The sequence below is a fragment of the Nuphar pumila genome, chromosome 2, assembly GCF_984573655.1.
Source record: "Nuphar pumila chromosome 2, dmNupPumi1.hap1.1, whole genome shotgun sequence".
NCBI classification, from domain to species: Eukaryota; Viridiplantae; Streptophyta; class Magnoliopsida; order Nymphaeales; family Nymphaeaceae; genus Nuphar; species Nuphar pumila.
Window position 1 is genome coordinate 140,902,317 of NC_143250.1, and position 19,654 is coordinate 140,921,970.

The 19,654-nt window shown below is 37.0% G+C and overlaps 1 protein-coding gene across 4 annotated transcripts in view; it reads left to right on the top strand.

Moving 5' to 3' along the window:
• The first annotated feature begins 783 nt into the window (after positions 1-783).
• LOC149847351 (etoposide-induced protein) overlaps positions 784-19,654 on the top strand; it is a 90,555-nt gene continuing 71,684 nt past the window's right edge. For all 4 annotated transcript variants that reach the window (XR_016430372.1, XM_089996960.1, XM_089996959.1 and 1 more), the window contains exons 1-3: positions 784-932; positions 1,066-1,131; positions 2,657-2,807. Coding sequence is in view for 3 of the 4 variants with exons in the window: in XM_089996960.1 (XP_089853086.1) it covers positions 829-932; positions 1,066-1,131; positions 2,657-2,807 (321 nt within the window). In the remaining variant the exon portion in view is untranslated. The remainder of the gene's footprint in view (positions 933-1,065; positions 1,132-2,656; positions 2,808-19,654) is intronic.

The following is a 19,654-nucleotide window of genomic DNA, read 5'->3' on the forward strand; positions in this document are numbered from 1 at the left end:
ATAATATGCGTGGATCTCAATATCACAGGCTCTCATTTCAGACTATCAAAAAAAAAAGAAAAAGAAAAAACCTCAAATCTTAACCGGATCCAGATCTTCATTGTGAGATCCGAGTCAAATTTGGTCCCATAATTGGGCCTCTCATAAAAAACCGCATCTAGTGTTGTGTCAAGCCTGACTTAATCCATATATGCAACAGAATAACTAGATGAAGCATAGTTACTGGAAGTGCCTCCTTAGGGAGGAAACGCTTCCAAAGTAAGAAGTGTCACAGGGAAGCGTGGGGGAAACTTGCTTCCTTTTTTGTGGAAAACTTGTTGTTCACTCATTTCTTAATTGCTTCGCCTTTATTTCCTTTTTAATTTCCTCTTGTGTTTTTCATGTTAATATTAACTTTTTCCTTTCTTCTCACTGGTCAAACCCAGGTCAGGTGTGAAATTTCACAAACCATACTGACTCTGTATATTAATGGGACCCTTTGGGTCTGACCCGGGTTCTAATCCGTCCTTATATTTATTACCAAACCCTAACCCTAACCCTGCAGGGTTTGGTACAGGTCAGGTCCGTGTCAAATCCCATACTCGGATCGTGGGGTCTGCGATTCTCTCTTGGACCTTCGATTGAGATCCAGTCAACCCTCGGATCGGATCGGATCCGATCCATACAAAGTTTGGGCCCGAAAATTAGAGAAGCCGGTGGGTCCCCATGAATGATTGGAAAAGCAGGAACCGCAGAAGTCCAATTAAAGAAGAAACCAAAAGAGAAGCAGAAGCACCAGATGAAAAATTCCGTTGCCTCCCTCCCTCCTTTCTCTCTTCTGGCAGAGAGATGGCCGACGCTCTGAGGGTTCGCATCTGCCACGCTTGCGTCCTCTGGCTCTCCGGATTCAGGGAGGCACTCTCCCTCCACCGGGCCTTCTTCTTCTGCAGGAGGTTTCGTCTCGGCTACTTTCTTTTCTTTGTGCTCATCGATCTCCTTTCGAATGAGGGATATTTGATCGTTCTAGGGTTTCGATTTTATCACGTTCGTCTTCTTACTCCTATTTCTCGTTTTGTTTCGGATTAGGTCGAGGAAGCTGGCGATCAGGGCGGGGCAATGCTTTCTTCTGAACGGCCTCATTTTCTTAGGAAGGTGCGATGCATCGCCACCGAACCCATTCTTTGAATTTCTCGCGATCTCGGTTTCCCTGGTCCCATGTATGACTTCTTGTTGCTTTATGTTCGCTTGAATGGTTGAATTGTTCCTCGGGTTTTCGTTGCATTGATCATTTTATTTTAGCCATGATGTCATACCCAAATTCATCTCGGGAACTTAGGTAATGAGAAGAATTGTTTTGAGTGACTTGCTCATCTAATTTCATCCAGAATTAAAGTCTATTTATTTATCTAATTTCATCCAGAATTTAATGAAGTAGATTATGGAGAAGTCTTTTCATCGTGTTGATTTTAAATAAAGGAGGACTAACTTGAATTAATTACCCATTGGCACTATCTCTCGGACCAGATTGTTGCAATCCAACTGTTTAGGAAATGCCTAAATGGATGCTTGCTCTGTCATACATGTGTGTGTGCACACACAGACACATATAAGGGGGACTGTCCAATGTCCAAGACTTCAAACCAAGGTTCAAAATCTACAATCAATGATGAGCAGATAAGTCTCAGACAAGTCTCGTTCCCATCTATTGAGTGTTTCATGGTTCATACTTTACGTGCTGTTCCATCGGATTTATTTAATAAAGAACATGTTTTAGATTATGATTTTTTGATATTTAGTCATGGTTTTAATAACATTAGAAACTCAATGACCGACAATGCACCTATGTCACATGGGTGCGGGTGCGACACAGGTGCGTCACAATTTCAAAAATTTTGGACGCAGGGACTCGGCTGTATATATGTATACATATTTTTAAAAAAAGTGCACACAGTCTGTGACTGTGCACACAGTCTGTGACTGTGCACACAGTCTGGCTATATATATATATATTTTAAAAAAATATATATAAAAAATAGATTTTTTTAGTTTTTTACCCTAAAAATGAACAAAAATAGACTCGGTCAAAGTTGACCGAGTCTATAAAGCGGACGGACTCGGCCCAAGTGCGTTGACCGAGTCCGACACTTGTTGACCGAGTCCGCCCCGTGTCCGAAGCCGCACCCATGTCCGCACCCGTGTCGGGGCGTGTCGACGTGGGTGCGTCACCCCCCTAGCCGAGTCCGTGTGACATAGCAATGCACCAAAATTTTACATACAAAAAAGTGGCTTTTGTGTCGAAACAACTTGATCTAAAGCATGCTTCTTGATAAAGAAGGAAAAAAAGACATGCTAAACATCTCTGAAAGGTCTTATTATGTAATAACATCTATGACAATCATCATTGATTGTAGATTTTGGATGACCTTGGTTGCGTGCGATCTCTCTTCTCTCTCTCTCTCTATATATATATAATATTATATATTTGTATGTGCATGTACATATGCGTGTGTATATTTATGTCATATATTTTTATTAAACAAAATGTTGAACATCTGAAAATGTATTATTTAGTTGCATCAGCCCCAATATACTTATCCATGCATGTTTACCAGTTGTGATGCATAATGAATCACTCATGGTGTTACATTAGTTATCTGAAGCTCTTGTTCTGCTGCAGCATTTTTTTTCTCAATTCAGTCATCATGCCAATTCTACTTTCAATCTTGCCGGATGGTTGCGGACAGCTTAGTTCAAGTGTGCCATGTGATTTTCAAAGAACTTTAAAGCTTTATGCATTCTTACGCTGGCTCCTAATTGAGATTTTCTATGTAAGTATGCATTCAGTTCATCCACCATGACCTCATTTAGAATTTTAGATATATGTCCAGTTATTGTCAAAATAGCAAGACCTTTTGCATATTACATGAAAAATCTTTTATTTGTTATCATTCCGTTACAACCGAACAAGCAATTTACCAATAACATTTTTGTATCTTCTATCTGTTCCCAATATTGACTGCTTTCGGCATGTTCTTGGAAAAGGTGTTACTAATCTTTCTCTTTTGGTATGATTTTTTCTAGTGTTCACTTCCATCCTCTTGATACTGGTCCATGTTCAACAAAAGAAATAAGAACCTTAGTGACATATAAGGCATGCTAAGTGCTATAAGGGTTTTACTTTTTGCGACACACATTGTGCTAATGATTCTACTAGATGGCATTTTTTAAAAGATTTCATAGTATGGATTGTGTTTGCCAATATAAAACATAAAGAATACATATGAAGCTTTTCTTAGATCATTTTTTTTTCCAAACCTTAGTCCAATGATAAATGACGTCTCTTATATTTTCATACTAAACATGAGGAGTCCATGTAAAAAACATCATTGAAGTAAAGTTTTTCTTAGCGCCATGTTAATCCCAAGTTGTCTTGTTGGTTTCAATAGTGGACATCTTGTATTTGTAAAGATCTAGTCAATTATTTATTCATTTTAGGCTATTAACCTTTATAATTGTGTATGAATAGTTTGTTTTTTTCATGGACTTTTGGACTTTGGCTTTTTTGTCCAATTTATATTCCACAGAAAAGGATTGTCCTCATGATGATTAATAGGAACAAGGTTGCATGAGAGGATTCTTGAACCGATTAGTTTAAATATTTGAATCCACACCTCCGTGTTTCATATCTGTCATTCATGTCAAGGAACACTTCATTTCATTCTTTTTTTCCCTAATACTTTGAAATGTTTTGCCTGTTGATTCATTAATGGCGCCAGCAATCCATGGAACTTATATCAGCAATCAATCCTTCAACACAATTCCTTCTCCCAAAAAGACAACTCATTTCTTTTAAAGTAATTGATGATATTATTATCTACTGATCATCTGAATTATGCCCTTTCCAAAACATCTCGTGTGACAGTTGCAAAATCGAAAAGATTGTTTCTTTCCTTTGTCTAACTGTGACTTTTTCTATGAAGCATTCTGATGTGCAGGGGCCAACTCCTGTTTGGTTGGGCCTTGCAAAGTCTTGACATTAGCTCCATAGGCGATGGAAATTAAGTGCATTTCTACATGGATTGCATTAACACATGAGAAAGGAAAAGAACATTTTTAGCTTTTTTATTTCTTACATACAATGGCAAGAACTAAATGTTTGAGAAGTGAAAAAAATTGTGCAGGTGATGAATCTAACAATGCAAGATCAAAAGTTTAAAAACTAAATGGTAATGAGAAAGTGATAAATTTTCAGTATATTCTCAGGGAAGCTAACAGTATTTTTGGGTTTGATAACCTTTTTACCTTTATTTGAATATCTTTTGCAGCGCACTGCCATTGTGCATGCAAATGACCTGCAACGTGTATGTTGATGTGTGACATTCATGGTAGTTTATCTTTGACTTAGAATTTGAACTATTCATAATCTCTTCTGAAGACACTTTATCTAAAGATATGGTCTACACTGAACTGACTGTCAGTGTTTTTGAGTGTGCATTGATACCCCTATACCCTTCCCCCCATGCTTGAATGACACTATCCCTAGTGGCATGTAATGAAAACAACGGAAGCGCCAATAATCCAAAGGTCTCTTTAGAAGGAGTCAAACCAAGAGCCAAGAGCACAAGCACGAAGAATGCACAAAATAACCCACTAAGGGGTGAAGTGCCTAAAAGGCAAAAAGATGTTATTCAATAGAGAGACAAAGGGGGCTGAAAAAGCCTTATTTTACAAGCGAGAGAGCTCCTCTATTTATAGAGGTGCCATCATATTAAGAGGGACCAAGAAGGGGCTCTCTTCTAGTCGTTGGGAGCCCCAACGACTAGATGGGTGGGGCCCCTTAATGGTCCAAAAACAACAAGACAAAAAAAAAAGGAAAAATAAAAAGAAAAAAAAAAGAAAAAGAAAAAAAATCCTAAAAACAAAATTACATTACAATTTACCAAAATACCCCTATAAGGTATTTGGATGAAATATATGTATATATATACATATATGTATATATATATATATACGTATGTATGTATATATATATATATATATATATATATATATATATATATATATATATATATATATATATATTTTAACACGCCTCAAACTTTACGGGAAAAAGACTGAAAGTTTGCCAAGAAGAAACATAAAACGTGGAGTCGGAAGTGCTTTGGTGAAGAAGTCAGTCAACTGATATTCTGATGTAACATATGGTAGTGTGATGGTTCCTTTGAGAAATTCGTCTCGAACATAGTGGCAATCCATTTCAATATGCTTGGTATGCTCGTAGAATGTATGATTGCTTGCGATGTAGTTCGCGCTCTTGTTGTCACAACACATATTAGTGGAAGAAGAAATGAGGATGCCTATGTCACAGAGGAGACTTCTAAGCCACACAATTTCTATAGTTGTCATTGCCATGGCCTGATATTCAGCTTCAGTGGATGACAAAGAAACTTTTTGCTGCTTCTTATATCTCCACGAAATGTGGGAATCACCTAAAAAAATGCAAAAACCAATAGTTGAGATTCGATCATTATGATTTCCCCCCCTCAATCAGCATCAATATAAGCAGTTAATTCAAGAGATAAAGAAGAGGATAAGAAAAACCCTTTGGAGATGAAGTTCTTGATATATCGCATAATTCGCATTACGGCCGCCATGTGAACTGTAGTAGGAGCATGATGAAATTGACTTGCAGCATGAACCGCATGAGCAATATCCGGACGAGTGATAGATAAGTAAGTAAGAGATCCAATCAATTGCCGATAAGGGGTAGGATCTTCAAGAAGAACACCATCTTCAAGTCTCAACTTTGCATTTATAACTTGAGGAGTTTCCACTTTCTTTTCATCTGAAACTCCTGATTTGGTACAGATGTCTGCGGCTAATTTCATTTAAGATAAAATGTATCCTCGAGGAGAATATGCCACTTCAATACCTAAAAAATATCTCAAAAAACCCAAGTCATAATATCAAAAGTTTTCTTTAACATAGACTTAACAACATTTACTCTCTTTTTGTCACTTCCAGTGATGATCATATAATCAACATACAAAAGCAGAATAACAATGGAGTCACCTATTTTCTTAACAAAAAGAGTAGTGTCAGTATAACAGGAAATAAAACCCAAATCAATTAATACATTACTAAACTTGTCATATCAAGCTTTGGGAGCTTGCTTAAGAACATATAATGCCTTTTTTAATTTCAAAATTTTACTATTTAGATTCATGCCAGAAGGTGGTTCCATATAAACTTCTTCACCTAACTCTCCATTTAAAAAGACATTCTTGACATCAAGTTGAAAAATCAACCATTTTTTAATAGAAGCTATTGCAATAAGGGCTCAAACACTAGTCATTCGAGCAACAGGTGCAAAAGTCTCATCATAATCCAACCCATATTCTTGGGCATATCCCTTGGCTACTAGTCGAGCCTTAAATCTTTCTAAAGAACCATCACTTTTAGTTTTTACTTTGAAAACCCATCTACATCCAATGGGTTTCTTGCCATTAGGGGGATCAATGATTTCCCAATTTTGTGCTTTATTAAGTGCCTTAAGTTCAAGTTCCATTGCTGCATTCCAATGAGCATATTGTTTGGCATCATTATAATGGGATGGTTCATGAAAGGAATGAAGAGCTAATAAACAAGCTCGGAAATTTGAAGAAAAAGAATCATAAGATACAAATCTATTAGGTTTTTTAGAAATACGATTTGATCTCCTTTGAGAGGATTCTTCTAACGATTCATTTTGAGAGAATTTTTCAAGGGCACAGGGAAGATTATTTTCATTTCTTCTAGTATAAACTTGTGTATGACTTGTTATATTTTCATTTATGTTTTCATGTACTTCATGTTGCTCATCATTTTGAGGTTCAATATGATCCTCAATGGTAATTTCAGGAAATTCAATAGATTCAACAAGCTCGTCTATGCATTTTTCTTGAGGTAACAAGTCAAATAAAAATGAATAATCAACATTTTCATTTAGGTTATGCGAAAATCCATTTTCTTCTTCTAAAAAAGTGACATCTTTCGAAATATAAAGTTTGTTATTTAATAAGTCAAAACAGCGGTAACCTTTTTGTTTTTCGCCATATCTTAAGAAAATACATTCAATTGCCCTTGAAGAAAGTTTATCATTTTTGTGGGTTAAAACAAAACACTTACATCCAAAAACTCTTAGTCAGTGTTGTTAAAAACGCGCCTCAAGGCGCAAAAAGCGCGCCTCGCCTCAAGGCGAGGGCCTTTGTGCCTTGAGGCACAGTTATAAAACGTAAAAGCATGGAGGCATACGCCTCATGTGCCTTGAGGCGTACGCCTTGAGGTGAAGCGCGCCTCACTGTGAGGCGCACATGCCTTATTTTGTTGGTCAAATGAGGGTCAAAGCCCTTATTTGACCAACATTAACATGTCACCCCCGACCCTAATAAGGGTCAGGAGCCCTAATTTCTCTCTCACATCCCCTCTCTCCCTCTCTCTGTCAGTCTCTCCCTCTCTCTCGTCTCTTGTAGTCCCCCTCTCTTGTCTCTCACACTCTCCCTTCTCGGCCTCCTCCTTCTCGCCGAAAGTAGCCGCGACGCCGACAACCCTTGCCAGACACCAGGTAACCCCGACCCCTCTCTTCAATCTCTCCAGCAGACACGAAAAAGTTTTAATGCAATACATGTCCTCAATCATCTTAGAGATGTTCTTCTTTTCTCTCTTTTTTTTTTTTTGCTAACAATGATAGCACACGCGGCTCAGGTGACAATACTCAGCCTACAACAGTAGGCAGAATTTAAAACTTGCTAAAAGGCCTGTGGAACTGCTGCTTCACACTCGAGGAAAACCTGGGTTTAAATGGACGCTTCTGTACAGTAAAGCAGACTTTGTCACAGGCATATACAGTGGTAAGCAAACTTTGTCGCCATTGGTGTTTCTTGGCCTAAAATCTAGCCTGCGGAGAAAACATATACAGTGGTAAGCAGAAACCACATAAAGAGGCTTGAAGGCTTCAATATCGTGACCAAATTGCCAAAAGAAGATGGCTGGTTTTCAGAGCCAACATTCATTTTAAATCAACAACCAACAAGATCCGAGATGTCTGCTAGCATTCTCCTTGTTAATATGCACCTTAGACATTTTTCTTTTTGGCTAGGCCACAGGAAACCACACCCCCTCCCCCCTTTCCAAATCACCGACTGCACATTTGCAGCTCTCCGCTTGGTAAAACCCTTGAGGTCCCCCTTGCCCATCGAGCAATACACCCAATTTCGACCTTGAGGCAAAGGATGCCCCCTGCAAAGCTGAAGCTGGGTGCACACCTAGGTGGGCAAGGGGGACCCAAGGTTTTATGCTAACGTTGAAAGAACACAATTAATAAGGCGTTTTTTCCCAGTTATTAAAAAAATCATAAATATAAAAAAACAGTGATATATGGTATTATGTTGACAAGTTTTTATATTCCCCACCAAAACTTTGATAATTTTTATAGGTTTTTTAAGTTAATTTTTTTTTGAGGCTTACGCTTTACGCCTCGAGGCTTACGCCTCGCCTCAGATTTTGGTGGAGCTCCTCGCTACGCCTCAACGCTTTTCACAACACTGCTCTTAGTCTTTTATAGTCGGGAGACATGTTGTAAAGTTTTTCAAACGGGGACAGATTTTTCAAAGAGGACGAGGGTGTTCTATTAATTAAATATGTTGAAGTTAGAACAACTTCGGCCCAAAAGGATTTTTGAATATTTTTTGAAAGTAGTAGAGTTCTTGTTGTCTCTATTATGTGTCTATGCTTTCTTTCCGCAAGACCATTTTGTTGCGGAGTGTTAGGACAAGAACGTTGATGAAAAATTCCATTTTCTCTCAAATATTTTTTAAAATCATTGGACATGTATTCTCTTCCCGAGTCAGATCTAAGAATAGAAAAATTTCCTAAAAATTGGTTTTTAACCATTGCATGAAATTCTTTAAAAAAGGAGAAAACCTCTGATTTACGGTTTAGAAAGTAAATCCATATAAATCGAGTAAAATCGTCAATAAAGACCACGTAATATGAGAAACCTCCTTTAGATACAACAGGAGAGGGACCCCATACATCGGAATGAACAAGTTCGAACGACCGTGTGAGAACATAATTTCTTTGAGGAAATGAAATAACTTTAGATTTCCCAAAAATGCAATCTTTACAAGTCATGTGTTTGTCTTTACAAGTATTGCCCAAAAAAGGAAAAAGAGACATCTTCAAAAAGTTCTGATGACCAAGTCTCTTGTTCCAAATCTCATTACTTTTGACATTTACAAAATTACAAAATGACTTGGATGAAAGAGTAAAAAAATTCATAAAATAAAGATCGCCCCTCCTATGGCCTTGCCCAATCAGCTTCCCTGACTGAAGATCCTGCAGGGTGCAATTTTTAGGTGAGAATGAGACTTGGCAACCATGATCGGTAATTTGGGAGACCGAAAAAAGGTTTAAGTTGACTTTTGGCACAACTCTTACTTTAGGAACAAAGAAATTTTGAGAGGATTTCAAATCAAGTGTTCCAATACTTTCAATTTTTAAAGAAGTCCCATCGGCCGTTGAAACATACGAAGACATAGGGTCAGAAAAAATATTTGAAAGAGAATTTTTGTGAGATGTCATGTGAAAAGAAGCACCAGAGTCTAGTATCCGCATACCTGAAGGTGATGTTGAATAGGCTATGGCGGCTCCAGAAGTTGATGTTGAAGAAGTCTTGAGAAGATGTTGGAGGGCTTCAGAAATTTGGCAAAGAGTTTTTTTGATATCTCCTCCATTAATATTTTCTTTTTTCTTCTTTGGAGTGTTTTCTCCAACGGCGGCTACCTTTCTTTTAAGCTTAGGACAAACCGACTTAATATGTCCCGGCTCATTACAATAGTGAAAAATTACTCCCTTTCTATACCCATTATTTTTGGAAGAATGAGGCGGTCTATAAGCTTTTACATTGGTTCCCGGCCTAGTGAAGACCAAAATCTCATCATTTTTAAAACTTATGCCAAGACGAATTTCCTCTTAGCACACTTCGGCAAGAGCATCTTCAATAGGTAAGGCTTTACTTCTATGACGAAGAGTTAGGTTCAAATTCGGGCCTAAGCCCATGAAGAAATTGAAAGAAATGCTCTTTTTCAATTTGTTCTCTTCTTAGCTCAATATCTTCCGAAGCCACCCACTTGGGCTCAAGAAGAGCAAGTTCATCCCAAAGAGGGGTTAAAAAACTAAAGTAATCGCGGACACTCATATCCGCTTGTCTAGTAGACCTAATTTTTTCTTGACAAAAAAATTGTCTAGCTAGATCTTTTTGAGTATACATACCCTTAAGAAAGAACCATGCCTCATTGACTCTTCTAAACTTAGCAATGTTGGCACAATTCTTGAGGTCAACATTGTTCATGAACCATGCTAAGATTTTGGCATGATTACTTTTCCAATTCTCTACTTTGGATTGGTGGTCATTGACAACTTTGATGCGCTCATCGCCATCTAAAGCTTTTTCAAAATACTTTGATGTGTCTGGTAACCTGCAACTTATACACTGAAGCATCAAATAATAAAGCATACCTGCATGACAAAAAGAAATCCAAGTAAAAATAAAATCAAAATCACTAAAATAAAATTCTATTCCTACTATGTATATATGATATACAATCTCTGCTTAGATCCTATCCTGTTCTTCAATAGAGTTCTGGCATATTCAGCTCGGAAGCCAAAATTTCCTTGCCCTTGGGGTTCATCACAGGTTGGCTCGGGAGACTACCCTCAGCTCTCTTCGTTAATGCATTTGCTAATTGACCCATCTGCGTTTCAAGCTTGACATTGGAATGGGTATGGGAGTTGAACATTTGGTTATATTTCTCCAAAGCATTGTGACTGGAGGTTTTCACCTCTTGCAATGCTTGAAGAATCTTCTCCTCAAAAGGCAACTGTGAAGTTGTCTCATGAGCGGTAACCATGAGAACGATAGGAGAGGGTTGGGGGTAATTCGGCCTATGGTATGACTGAGTGAATGTACTGGGCCTAACCTGATGAGACGGAGGGGCGGAAGTTGAGGCTTGTTGGTTTCTCCATGAAAAATTAGGGTGGTTTCGCCAACTCGGATTGTATGTAGATGAAAATGGGTTATTCATGGATCTGGCGAACGCCTGAGCAGCCTGAACTTGTTCATGAACAAATTCAGGGTACCGAGCTGCCGAAGGGCACTCAGTGACATGATGTGCCAGATTGACACAAAGAATACACACCGTCTATTGATGGGATGGTCCGACTAAAAATTGGTTCAACTTTTGCTCAAGCATATCAACTTTACTCTGAATCACATCAGTAGGTCCTACCTCTAGCAGCCCACCTTTCTTGGATCAACTCGGTGCAATCCTCTCAGAACGAGATGCTGAAGACGAAGCCGTGCGGTGCAGGAAATTCTCAGCTAATGTCTCAAATAACCCTCACGCTTTATCTTCGCTCTTCAACATGAATGTACCACCACAGGACAAATCAATCATTTGTCTGTTCCTCTCGGACAGACCACCATAAAAATTTTGCACTATCTGCCACCTAGGTACCTGATGATATGGGCATTTTCTAAGCAGGTCCTTCCTACGTTCCCATGTTTCGTGAAATTGCTCACCATCCATCTCTGAAAAGCTGGTGATGACTCACCTAAATTGGTTCGTCTGACCAATGGGAAAATATTTTTTAAGATTTTCCTGCTGCAATTGAATCCATGCCTCAATTTGCTTTGGGTTAAAGGTCTTGAACCAATGCTTCGCCTTGTCTTTCATAGAGAACAAAAAGAATGTCAACTTCATAGCATCGTCTTCGAAATTATTGATTCGGATCCTTGAACAAATATCGAGAAACTCATCAAGATGCCTATATGGGTCCTCATGAGCAAGGCCATAGAATGATGGTAGCATTTGAATAATGCTGACCTTGATCTCATATTGAGGCGCTCCTATCTCAGGCCTCCTAATGGCTGACGCTTGGGTGTACTGGTTAGGGATAAAGAAATCTCTCAATGGACAGGGTTCAATTCGCTGCTCCATCTGTTCTGCCATCCGATCCAAACTTCTAGATCTTCTCACGATACACTCTGGTTCTGGGTCAAATGGGTGAAGAGGAGCCCCTAAAGTTCTTCGTCCCCACATACACCGAGTCAGCCCAGTGTATGGATTAACTAAGTCTAACTATTCTATCCTAGCTAAACTAAACACGCAACAAAATCACAAAAACACAAAGTAAATAACAATAAACTAAGCTAAGCAAAGTCAGAACAATTTAGCTAATCTACGAAATTCAAATAACACAATCGACCCTAATTCACAAAATTAGCAAATACCGGAAATCACAAACTATGTTCTCTAAAACTCACTTGTCTATTCACTCATTTGATCATGCAATTTCAGTGAGTCCTAGAAAAATAGTACGTGAATCCTATATGCACTAAGTGAAAACCTATATTTACTTATTAATCCTACTAACTAAAAAGAAAAAAATAATAATTAGATATTAATAAAATGAAATACTAGAAATAATGAATATCAATCGCTATTCCTCGACAACAACGCCAAAATTTGGTTGTATTTTTTGCAATGGTATTTTTAAAACATATTTTTCGATAAAAGCTTTAGAAAATCGACAACCAAATAAATAAAAACCGACTTTTCACTTTCGTGGTGAGTACGGGTCGAATCCACATGGAACATGATGATATTCAAAATTAAATCTAAATATTTTAATTTATTAATATTGTAAAATGTCTACAATAAAATAAACAACTACAATTAAGTTACACACTATAAAAAAATAAAAATTAACTAAAGCAAATTCTAAATTAGGTTGCTCAAGCACTCCTTCAAGTTCCAAGGGCATTTTCATCTTTTCACCAACTATAGCTTCATTGTGCTTGACGTAATTAACCTTTAACCTGTTGTCAACCTAAAACAGCATAAAATAACAAGTCAGTAATGGAAATAACTACAATTAATGCTAAAATATAACCAGTTCTACTTCTAAAAATAACTATTAAAAAAAACTAAATTGTAATTAAAATAAAAATAAGCTAAAATGTAAATTCGAATTAAACTAACTAATTTATATTAAAACTAACTAAACTAACTACTGTAATTACGCTAACTATTTTGCAGAAAAATATAAAAATTACAGAAAACTAACTAATTAGTGAAATGTCTGTTTTGCCCTCGATATAGTGCATGAATGAGTTTTTGAGAACTTTTTCAAAAACAGACAGTTTGAAGGGTCAAATGGAGTCCGAATTGGATGAATTTTGTTTTGTTGGATTCCTGACACGTACATGAATTTGTCAGTTTTGACAGAATTCAAAAATTCATCTGAGAACTCCAGATGGAAGCGTTTCAAAATCGAGAAAAAATTGTAATCATGCCGGTCTCAAAATTTGAAATTCCGAAAAAAAAAACAATTTTTGAATAACACTTTAAAACCCGACCAAATCAACTCCGATTGAGCTGATTTTTGGTTTGCAGACAGTCAATACACAGATGAAGAGAACGGAACCGGTTTTGCATTAAAATCCCACGAAAATCCATATAAAATAACGCATGCAAAATGACTGTAAATTTTGGTTTCAAATTTCAATTCAAAGAACCATTGAATAACATTCAATACATGCACTATGGATCTAAACTCATGCAATAACAGACTTTATCAGTCCTACCCTATGTTAAATGTTAGTAACAAAACTCATTTATGCTAAAGAAAGTAAATCAAAGAAGAACTAAAAACTAACTTACTTGAACTAAAAACTAACTTACTTGGTAGAAACAACTAGTTAGATCTAACCATGGCTGCTATGCGTATTAATGAGTAGACTAACTTAACTAAAGAACGTGTATAAACTAAGATGATCTATGCTAACTAATATGAATCCTAGTTAGTCTTTTATGGAACTTGGAAGTCATGAAAGACAAGGAAAAAAATGCACATACAAGGTTTACCCGAATACACACTAACAACAACAACACAACAACAACAACTACGCCTTCATCCCAAAACAATTGGGGTCGGCGATATGAACCAACAAAGAAAATCATTTTGGGTCTTCCACATGAATCCTTCTCCTCCAATCATTTCTATCCAATGCCATGTCCTCGGTGAGGTTCAAAGCATTCATATCCGTTCCTATCATTTCCCTCCAAGTCTTCCTAGGCCTACCCCGACCTCTTTTAACTAATATATTTTCCATTTTTCCATCCTTCTAACTGGATCATCATTAGGCCTTCGCTGATAATGTCCAAACCACCGTAAACGATTCTCTCTCATCTTATTTTCAATGGGTGCAACGCCTACCTTCTTACGTATCTCCTCGTTCCGAATCTTATCTTTTATTGTATTTCCACACATACATCTAAGCATACACATCTCAGCTACACTCGTTTTTTGAATATGATGTCTCTTGGCAGCCCAACATTCCGTACTATATAGTAAAGCGGGCATAATAGTCGTCCTATAAAACTTTCCCTTCAACCTCAATGGCATTCTACGATCGCACAACACCTCAGTTGCACTTTTCCATTTCATCCACCCAACCTTTATCCTATGATTTACATCTCCATCAATTTCTCCATACTTTTGAATGATAGATCCCAAATATTTGAAACAATGATCCACCGGTATTTCTTGCTCACCAAGCTTCACTACACTCCCATCACTACTTCGTTGCTTACTAAACCGACATTTCATATATTCTGTCTTACTCTTACTCAACTTAAAACCTCTTGCTTCCAATGTCTGTCTCAATAATTCTAACTTAGCATTAACCCCAGCTCTAGACTCATCAATCAAAACAATATCATCAGCAAACAACATACACCACGACACATTTTCTCGAATTGATCTCGTAAGCTCATCCATCACTATAGCAAATAGGAAAGGGCTTAAAACAGATCCTTGATGTAACCCAACCGTTATAGGAAAATTGGTTGTCACTCCTCCACAAGTGCGGACATTGGTTACTACTCCTTCATACATATCCTTAATTATACTAATGTACTTGAGAGAAACACCTTTCTTCATCATTGTCCACGAGAGAGCGTCCCTAGGTACTCTATCGTATGCCTTCTCCAAATCAATAAAAACCATATGCAAATCTTTGTTTATCTCTCTATTTCTCTCAATAAGTTGTCTAAGAAGATGTATAGCTTCCATAGTTGATCTTCCAAGCATAAACCCAAATTGATTCTCCGATATCATGACAACCTTCCTTAACCTAGACTCAATCACCCTCTCCCAAAGTTTCATAATATGACTCATGAGTTTTATACCACGATAGTTTGTGCAATCTTGTGCCTAACATGAAATAAAATTTATATCCTATGAACCGAACCGTCCCCTATGTGGGACCTACTTAAATACTTACATACCTGATTAAATACATTGAATCATTAACATAATTGACCAATTAACTTAAACTATATACAATGCTAAATATGAAATGAAATGAAATAGAATTCTAAGTCAAACCCTTCCTAAAATGGTTAATGAAATATATAAGCATTATAATAAATTAAAATGCTAATTAAAAAAGGTCATTACTATATAAGATAGGCTGTCTTGGAATGAGGTGGGGTCCATGACATCTTGCCTAAAAATATTCTTTGACTTTTAAAAAGCAAAATCGTCAGCCCCTATGGGCCCACACGGTTTTAACAAAAATCTTGAATGCAAAATTCTATAATTAAGAGCATATCTTTCTAAAACCATTTCAATTTGAAATATGAGGCAAGAGGTTTGAAAATCAAATCCACTTACCTAAAATGAATAATATGAACTCCTCTCTAGGCTGGGTCTTCAAGGGAGACCCAAACTTTCCAATTTAATGATTCACGAAAATTGGGAAATCCAATTGAATACCAAATTCGCCTATCACATAAATTTCCACAAATGCCCTTCTTTCAAAATTCGAAAATCATGATTTATACTAACTAACTTACCTAACTATATACTAACCTATTTAATGTCTAAATTACATATAAGGATAAAATTGGAATGCATGGAAAAATCGACAATGACTATTAATTAAAAATCTAAATTCTATTTTAAACCACTATTGACTAATCTATGAGTAAATCAAATGCAATGAACCTAGACTATTAGAATTAACCTTCCTAAACCTAATTAAACCTTCTAAAATTATTCAAACCTTGCCGAACCAACAATGGCTGTTGTCCTCTTTGAGGAAGACGACAACCCTTGAAAAATAAAAAAATTGATTTTTACATGTACTAAAAAAATTGCTTTTAATTACCAAAACAAAGTAAATCTAAAACCAAAGTTTTTATTTATAATAGAATGCTAATTAAACTCGATCTTAAGGCTTGAAATATACATTTTATCTACTGTCCTCTGCTAAAAAATATTCAGACATGAAAGACGGAAGAAAAATAATTAAAACATCCTAAATTGGCTAGATTGAATCTAGCCGATTTTTACAATTGGCTAAAAAAAGAATTACAATGAATTGACACTTAAATTAAAACCAAACTCGATATGAAAACTATAATAAAATGTGAATTGCAGACATGACCATGGCTGTAACAAAATAAAAAAATAAAAAATGAGTTTGGGTATGACTTGACTCAACAGGGGTTGACTCGATCTAGTCTAGAAAAAGGGGATGAGAAAGACAAACCTCAAGGGATGTCCGTCGATGGAGGGGGGAGGAAGGGTGGTTAGTGGGGTTGGAAAGCACACCTAGCATGTTCCTTGGAGGTCTGCCACTTCCCTCTACGTCGCTGCACTCGTCCGGGAGCCGATTGGGAGAAGGTTGGAGAAGAGAGAAAGAAAGCCGCGATGAGGAAGAACACGACTACTCCTCGTTGATGCAGACGACACACCACCGAGGTCCGAGGAGAAGCTCACCTTCGATATGCAACACCTGTAAAAGAACAACACAACCAACAAAGAATAACAAAAACAAAAAGCGAGAAATGAAGAAAGGAAGAGAAGAAAAGAGACACACACAGAGAAGGGCGTGTGAAAGAGGGAGAGGAAGAGAGATAGAGGAGAGGAGAGAGAATGAGAGGAGAGGGGCGATTTTTCCAAGACCCAAAAATGTGGTCTTCGCTTTTTTCTGAACTATTTATACTACCTAAGTGTCTACTAATTCTAAAAACTACCTAAAGATTAAACTAAATCTAACTAAGTGCTAAAACTCTATGTTGTTTGCAACTAACTACCTAAATGCATTAGAAAGAGGGGGTTTTCGGAAAATATTCAAAGGTTCAACACTAGGGTACGTGGGTTTGTGGATCTTTAGGTTTTGGATCCAGTCCATGATCCAAATTTGAGCTCTTTGGGTCGGATCTAGATCCGTTCTGCCTCAAAAACCGATTCAAAACCCTAAAAATACTTTATTTTCCTCATTTTAACTCCGATTTGAGTGAAATTCGAATCGTGATCTCTTTGTACCTAAATACATCAATACATGGGTTCTAAACCTTCAAAACACGTAAAAATGCATGAATATTCTATAAAATTGATGTGCATTTCATGCATCATCAAGTGTCATCAAAGGGAGCTGTTTCCTTGATGATGATTTTTGCATGATTCTTCTTTCCTTTTACCCACCAGTGTGTGGACTAACTTCAAAAGCTGATTCTTCCTTGCTGTTGGTCATGACATGGCTTCATTTCAATTTTTATTCGATCGATTGAAGTCTGAACTCTAGTGAAGTGCTTCATGTATGTTAAAATGTAAAACTGTACATATATGTATATATAATAATATTATATTATTATTATATATATATATATATATAAATGCATTTTTCATTTCTTTCATTTCTGTAATTTTTTTCCTTTATTTTTTTTTGTCCTTATGTCATCTAGTTCAGTTTGAACTAGAATGACTGTTGCTAGTCAAGTCCTGTCCAGACTTGACTAGCAATAGAGCTGTTGGACTGACACATTCCAACAGCTCTAAATAGAGTTGTTGGACTGTGCCCAACAGCTCTATTGAGTCCTCTTTCAGCTGTGTATATAAAGGGGTGCAACCCCTCTTGTATTTTACTCCAATGCTTCTTAAGCAATTGGTTTTTCATATCAATAAAGAATACATTTTTATTTTTATTTTGTTTCCAGTTATACCGTTTTTAAGGGTTATGCTTTAGTGTCATTCTTGACACTTGCTCTTGTTAATCTAAGCTCGTGTTTCGAAGATCCCCATTTCATTTCATGGTATCAGAGCCGCGGAAGTACTAAATCTTGAGGAAAAGCTGCCTCGGTTTTCGTGCCCGTTTGCAAAAGTGTTCGCCACCTGAAGAGAAGTGTTTTATCACTTCATTGGAGAAGATTTCACATCTTGTTGTATTGTTTTTTTTTTCTTTCTTTTTCATTTTCCTTCTTGTTTCTCTTCTATCCCTATTCTTTCTCTCCTTGTAATCGATGGATGACAATGATAAAGTCACCATCATGCCTATGAAACTAAGCGATACGAACTATGTAACATGGGCTTCAATCATGAAGCACCATATATGGGGAAAAGGCTTATGGGGGATTGTGGATGGTTCCGATTCGGAACCTAAGCTATCTCTTACTAAAAAGGAGGGAGATAAAGAGGTCCCTCTATCGGAAGAAGAGAAAATCAAGGCTATTGCCTCATACGAGAAGAAATGGAAAGAATGGAGAATATCTCATGCGAAGATAATGTCATGGCTTATCAATAGCGTTGACATTAAAAAATGCTCAAGTCTTGCCAAATTTGATCATGCTGATAAGGCATGGGAATACCTTAAGAATATGTATTCCCTTAAAGATATTGCACACGTGTGCAACCTCCAAGAAAAAGTTCGAATGATGACACAAGGAGACAAAACTATTCGTGAATATTACAATGGGTTGTCCGAACTTGGGGAAGAACTTTCTCTTTTAGAACCAAAGTGGCATTGTGCCGAAGACATCGAGCTTCGTCAGAAACAACTCGATGCTGAACATTTTTACCAGTTTATCACTGGATTAAGGCCGGAATTTGAAACCACTAAATCGGTCCTACTTCACCGGGAAAAAATTCCTTCTATTGTTGAAACTATTGAAGAGTTAACAATGGAAGAAAATCGTCTCCAGAAAGGTTCTTTAAAAATTGAAGATGATTCCGTTTTAGCCGTGTCTAGACCAGGGAATCATGTTCGATCATATAGGCCTCCTCACTTTAACCGACAAAATGGTGACTATGATAAGAAGAAAGTTATTTGTCATCACTGTCATGAACCGGGACACTACAGGCCACAATGTCCCAAACTTAAGGAGCTGAGAGAAAAAAGAGCTGTAATTGCTGAATCGGAGCCTAAAGATCAGGATGCACCAGTTTCCCTGGCCCAACTAATGGAGATTCTTCAGCCTCTCATCAAAGGTGCCTCTTCCTCATCTGAAGCTTCAACCGGCGCAGCAGCCTCATCTTTTTCTGATCTAGGTAAAATTTCTTGGCTTCTTGACTCTGGTGCATCTTTTCATATGACCCCAAATAATCAAAGTCTATCCAAATGTGTTAAAAATAAAACAAGTGTGTCAAAGGTCTTTACTGCTGATGGGACTTCTCTTGAAATAGAAGGAATAGAAAATTTTGCAAAAATTTATAAAACAAAAAATTTTTTTATTCCAGAAATTAGACATATTCCCAAATTAAATTTAAATCTTTTATCTGTATCTCA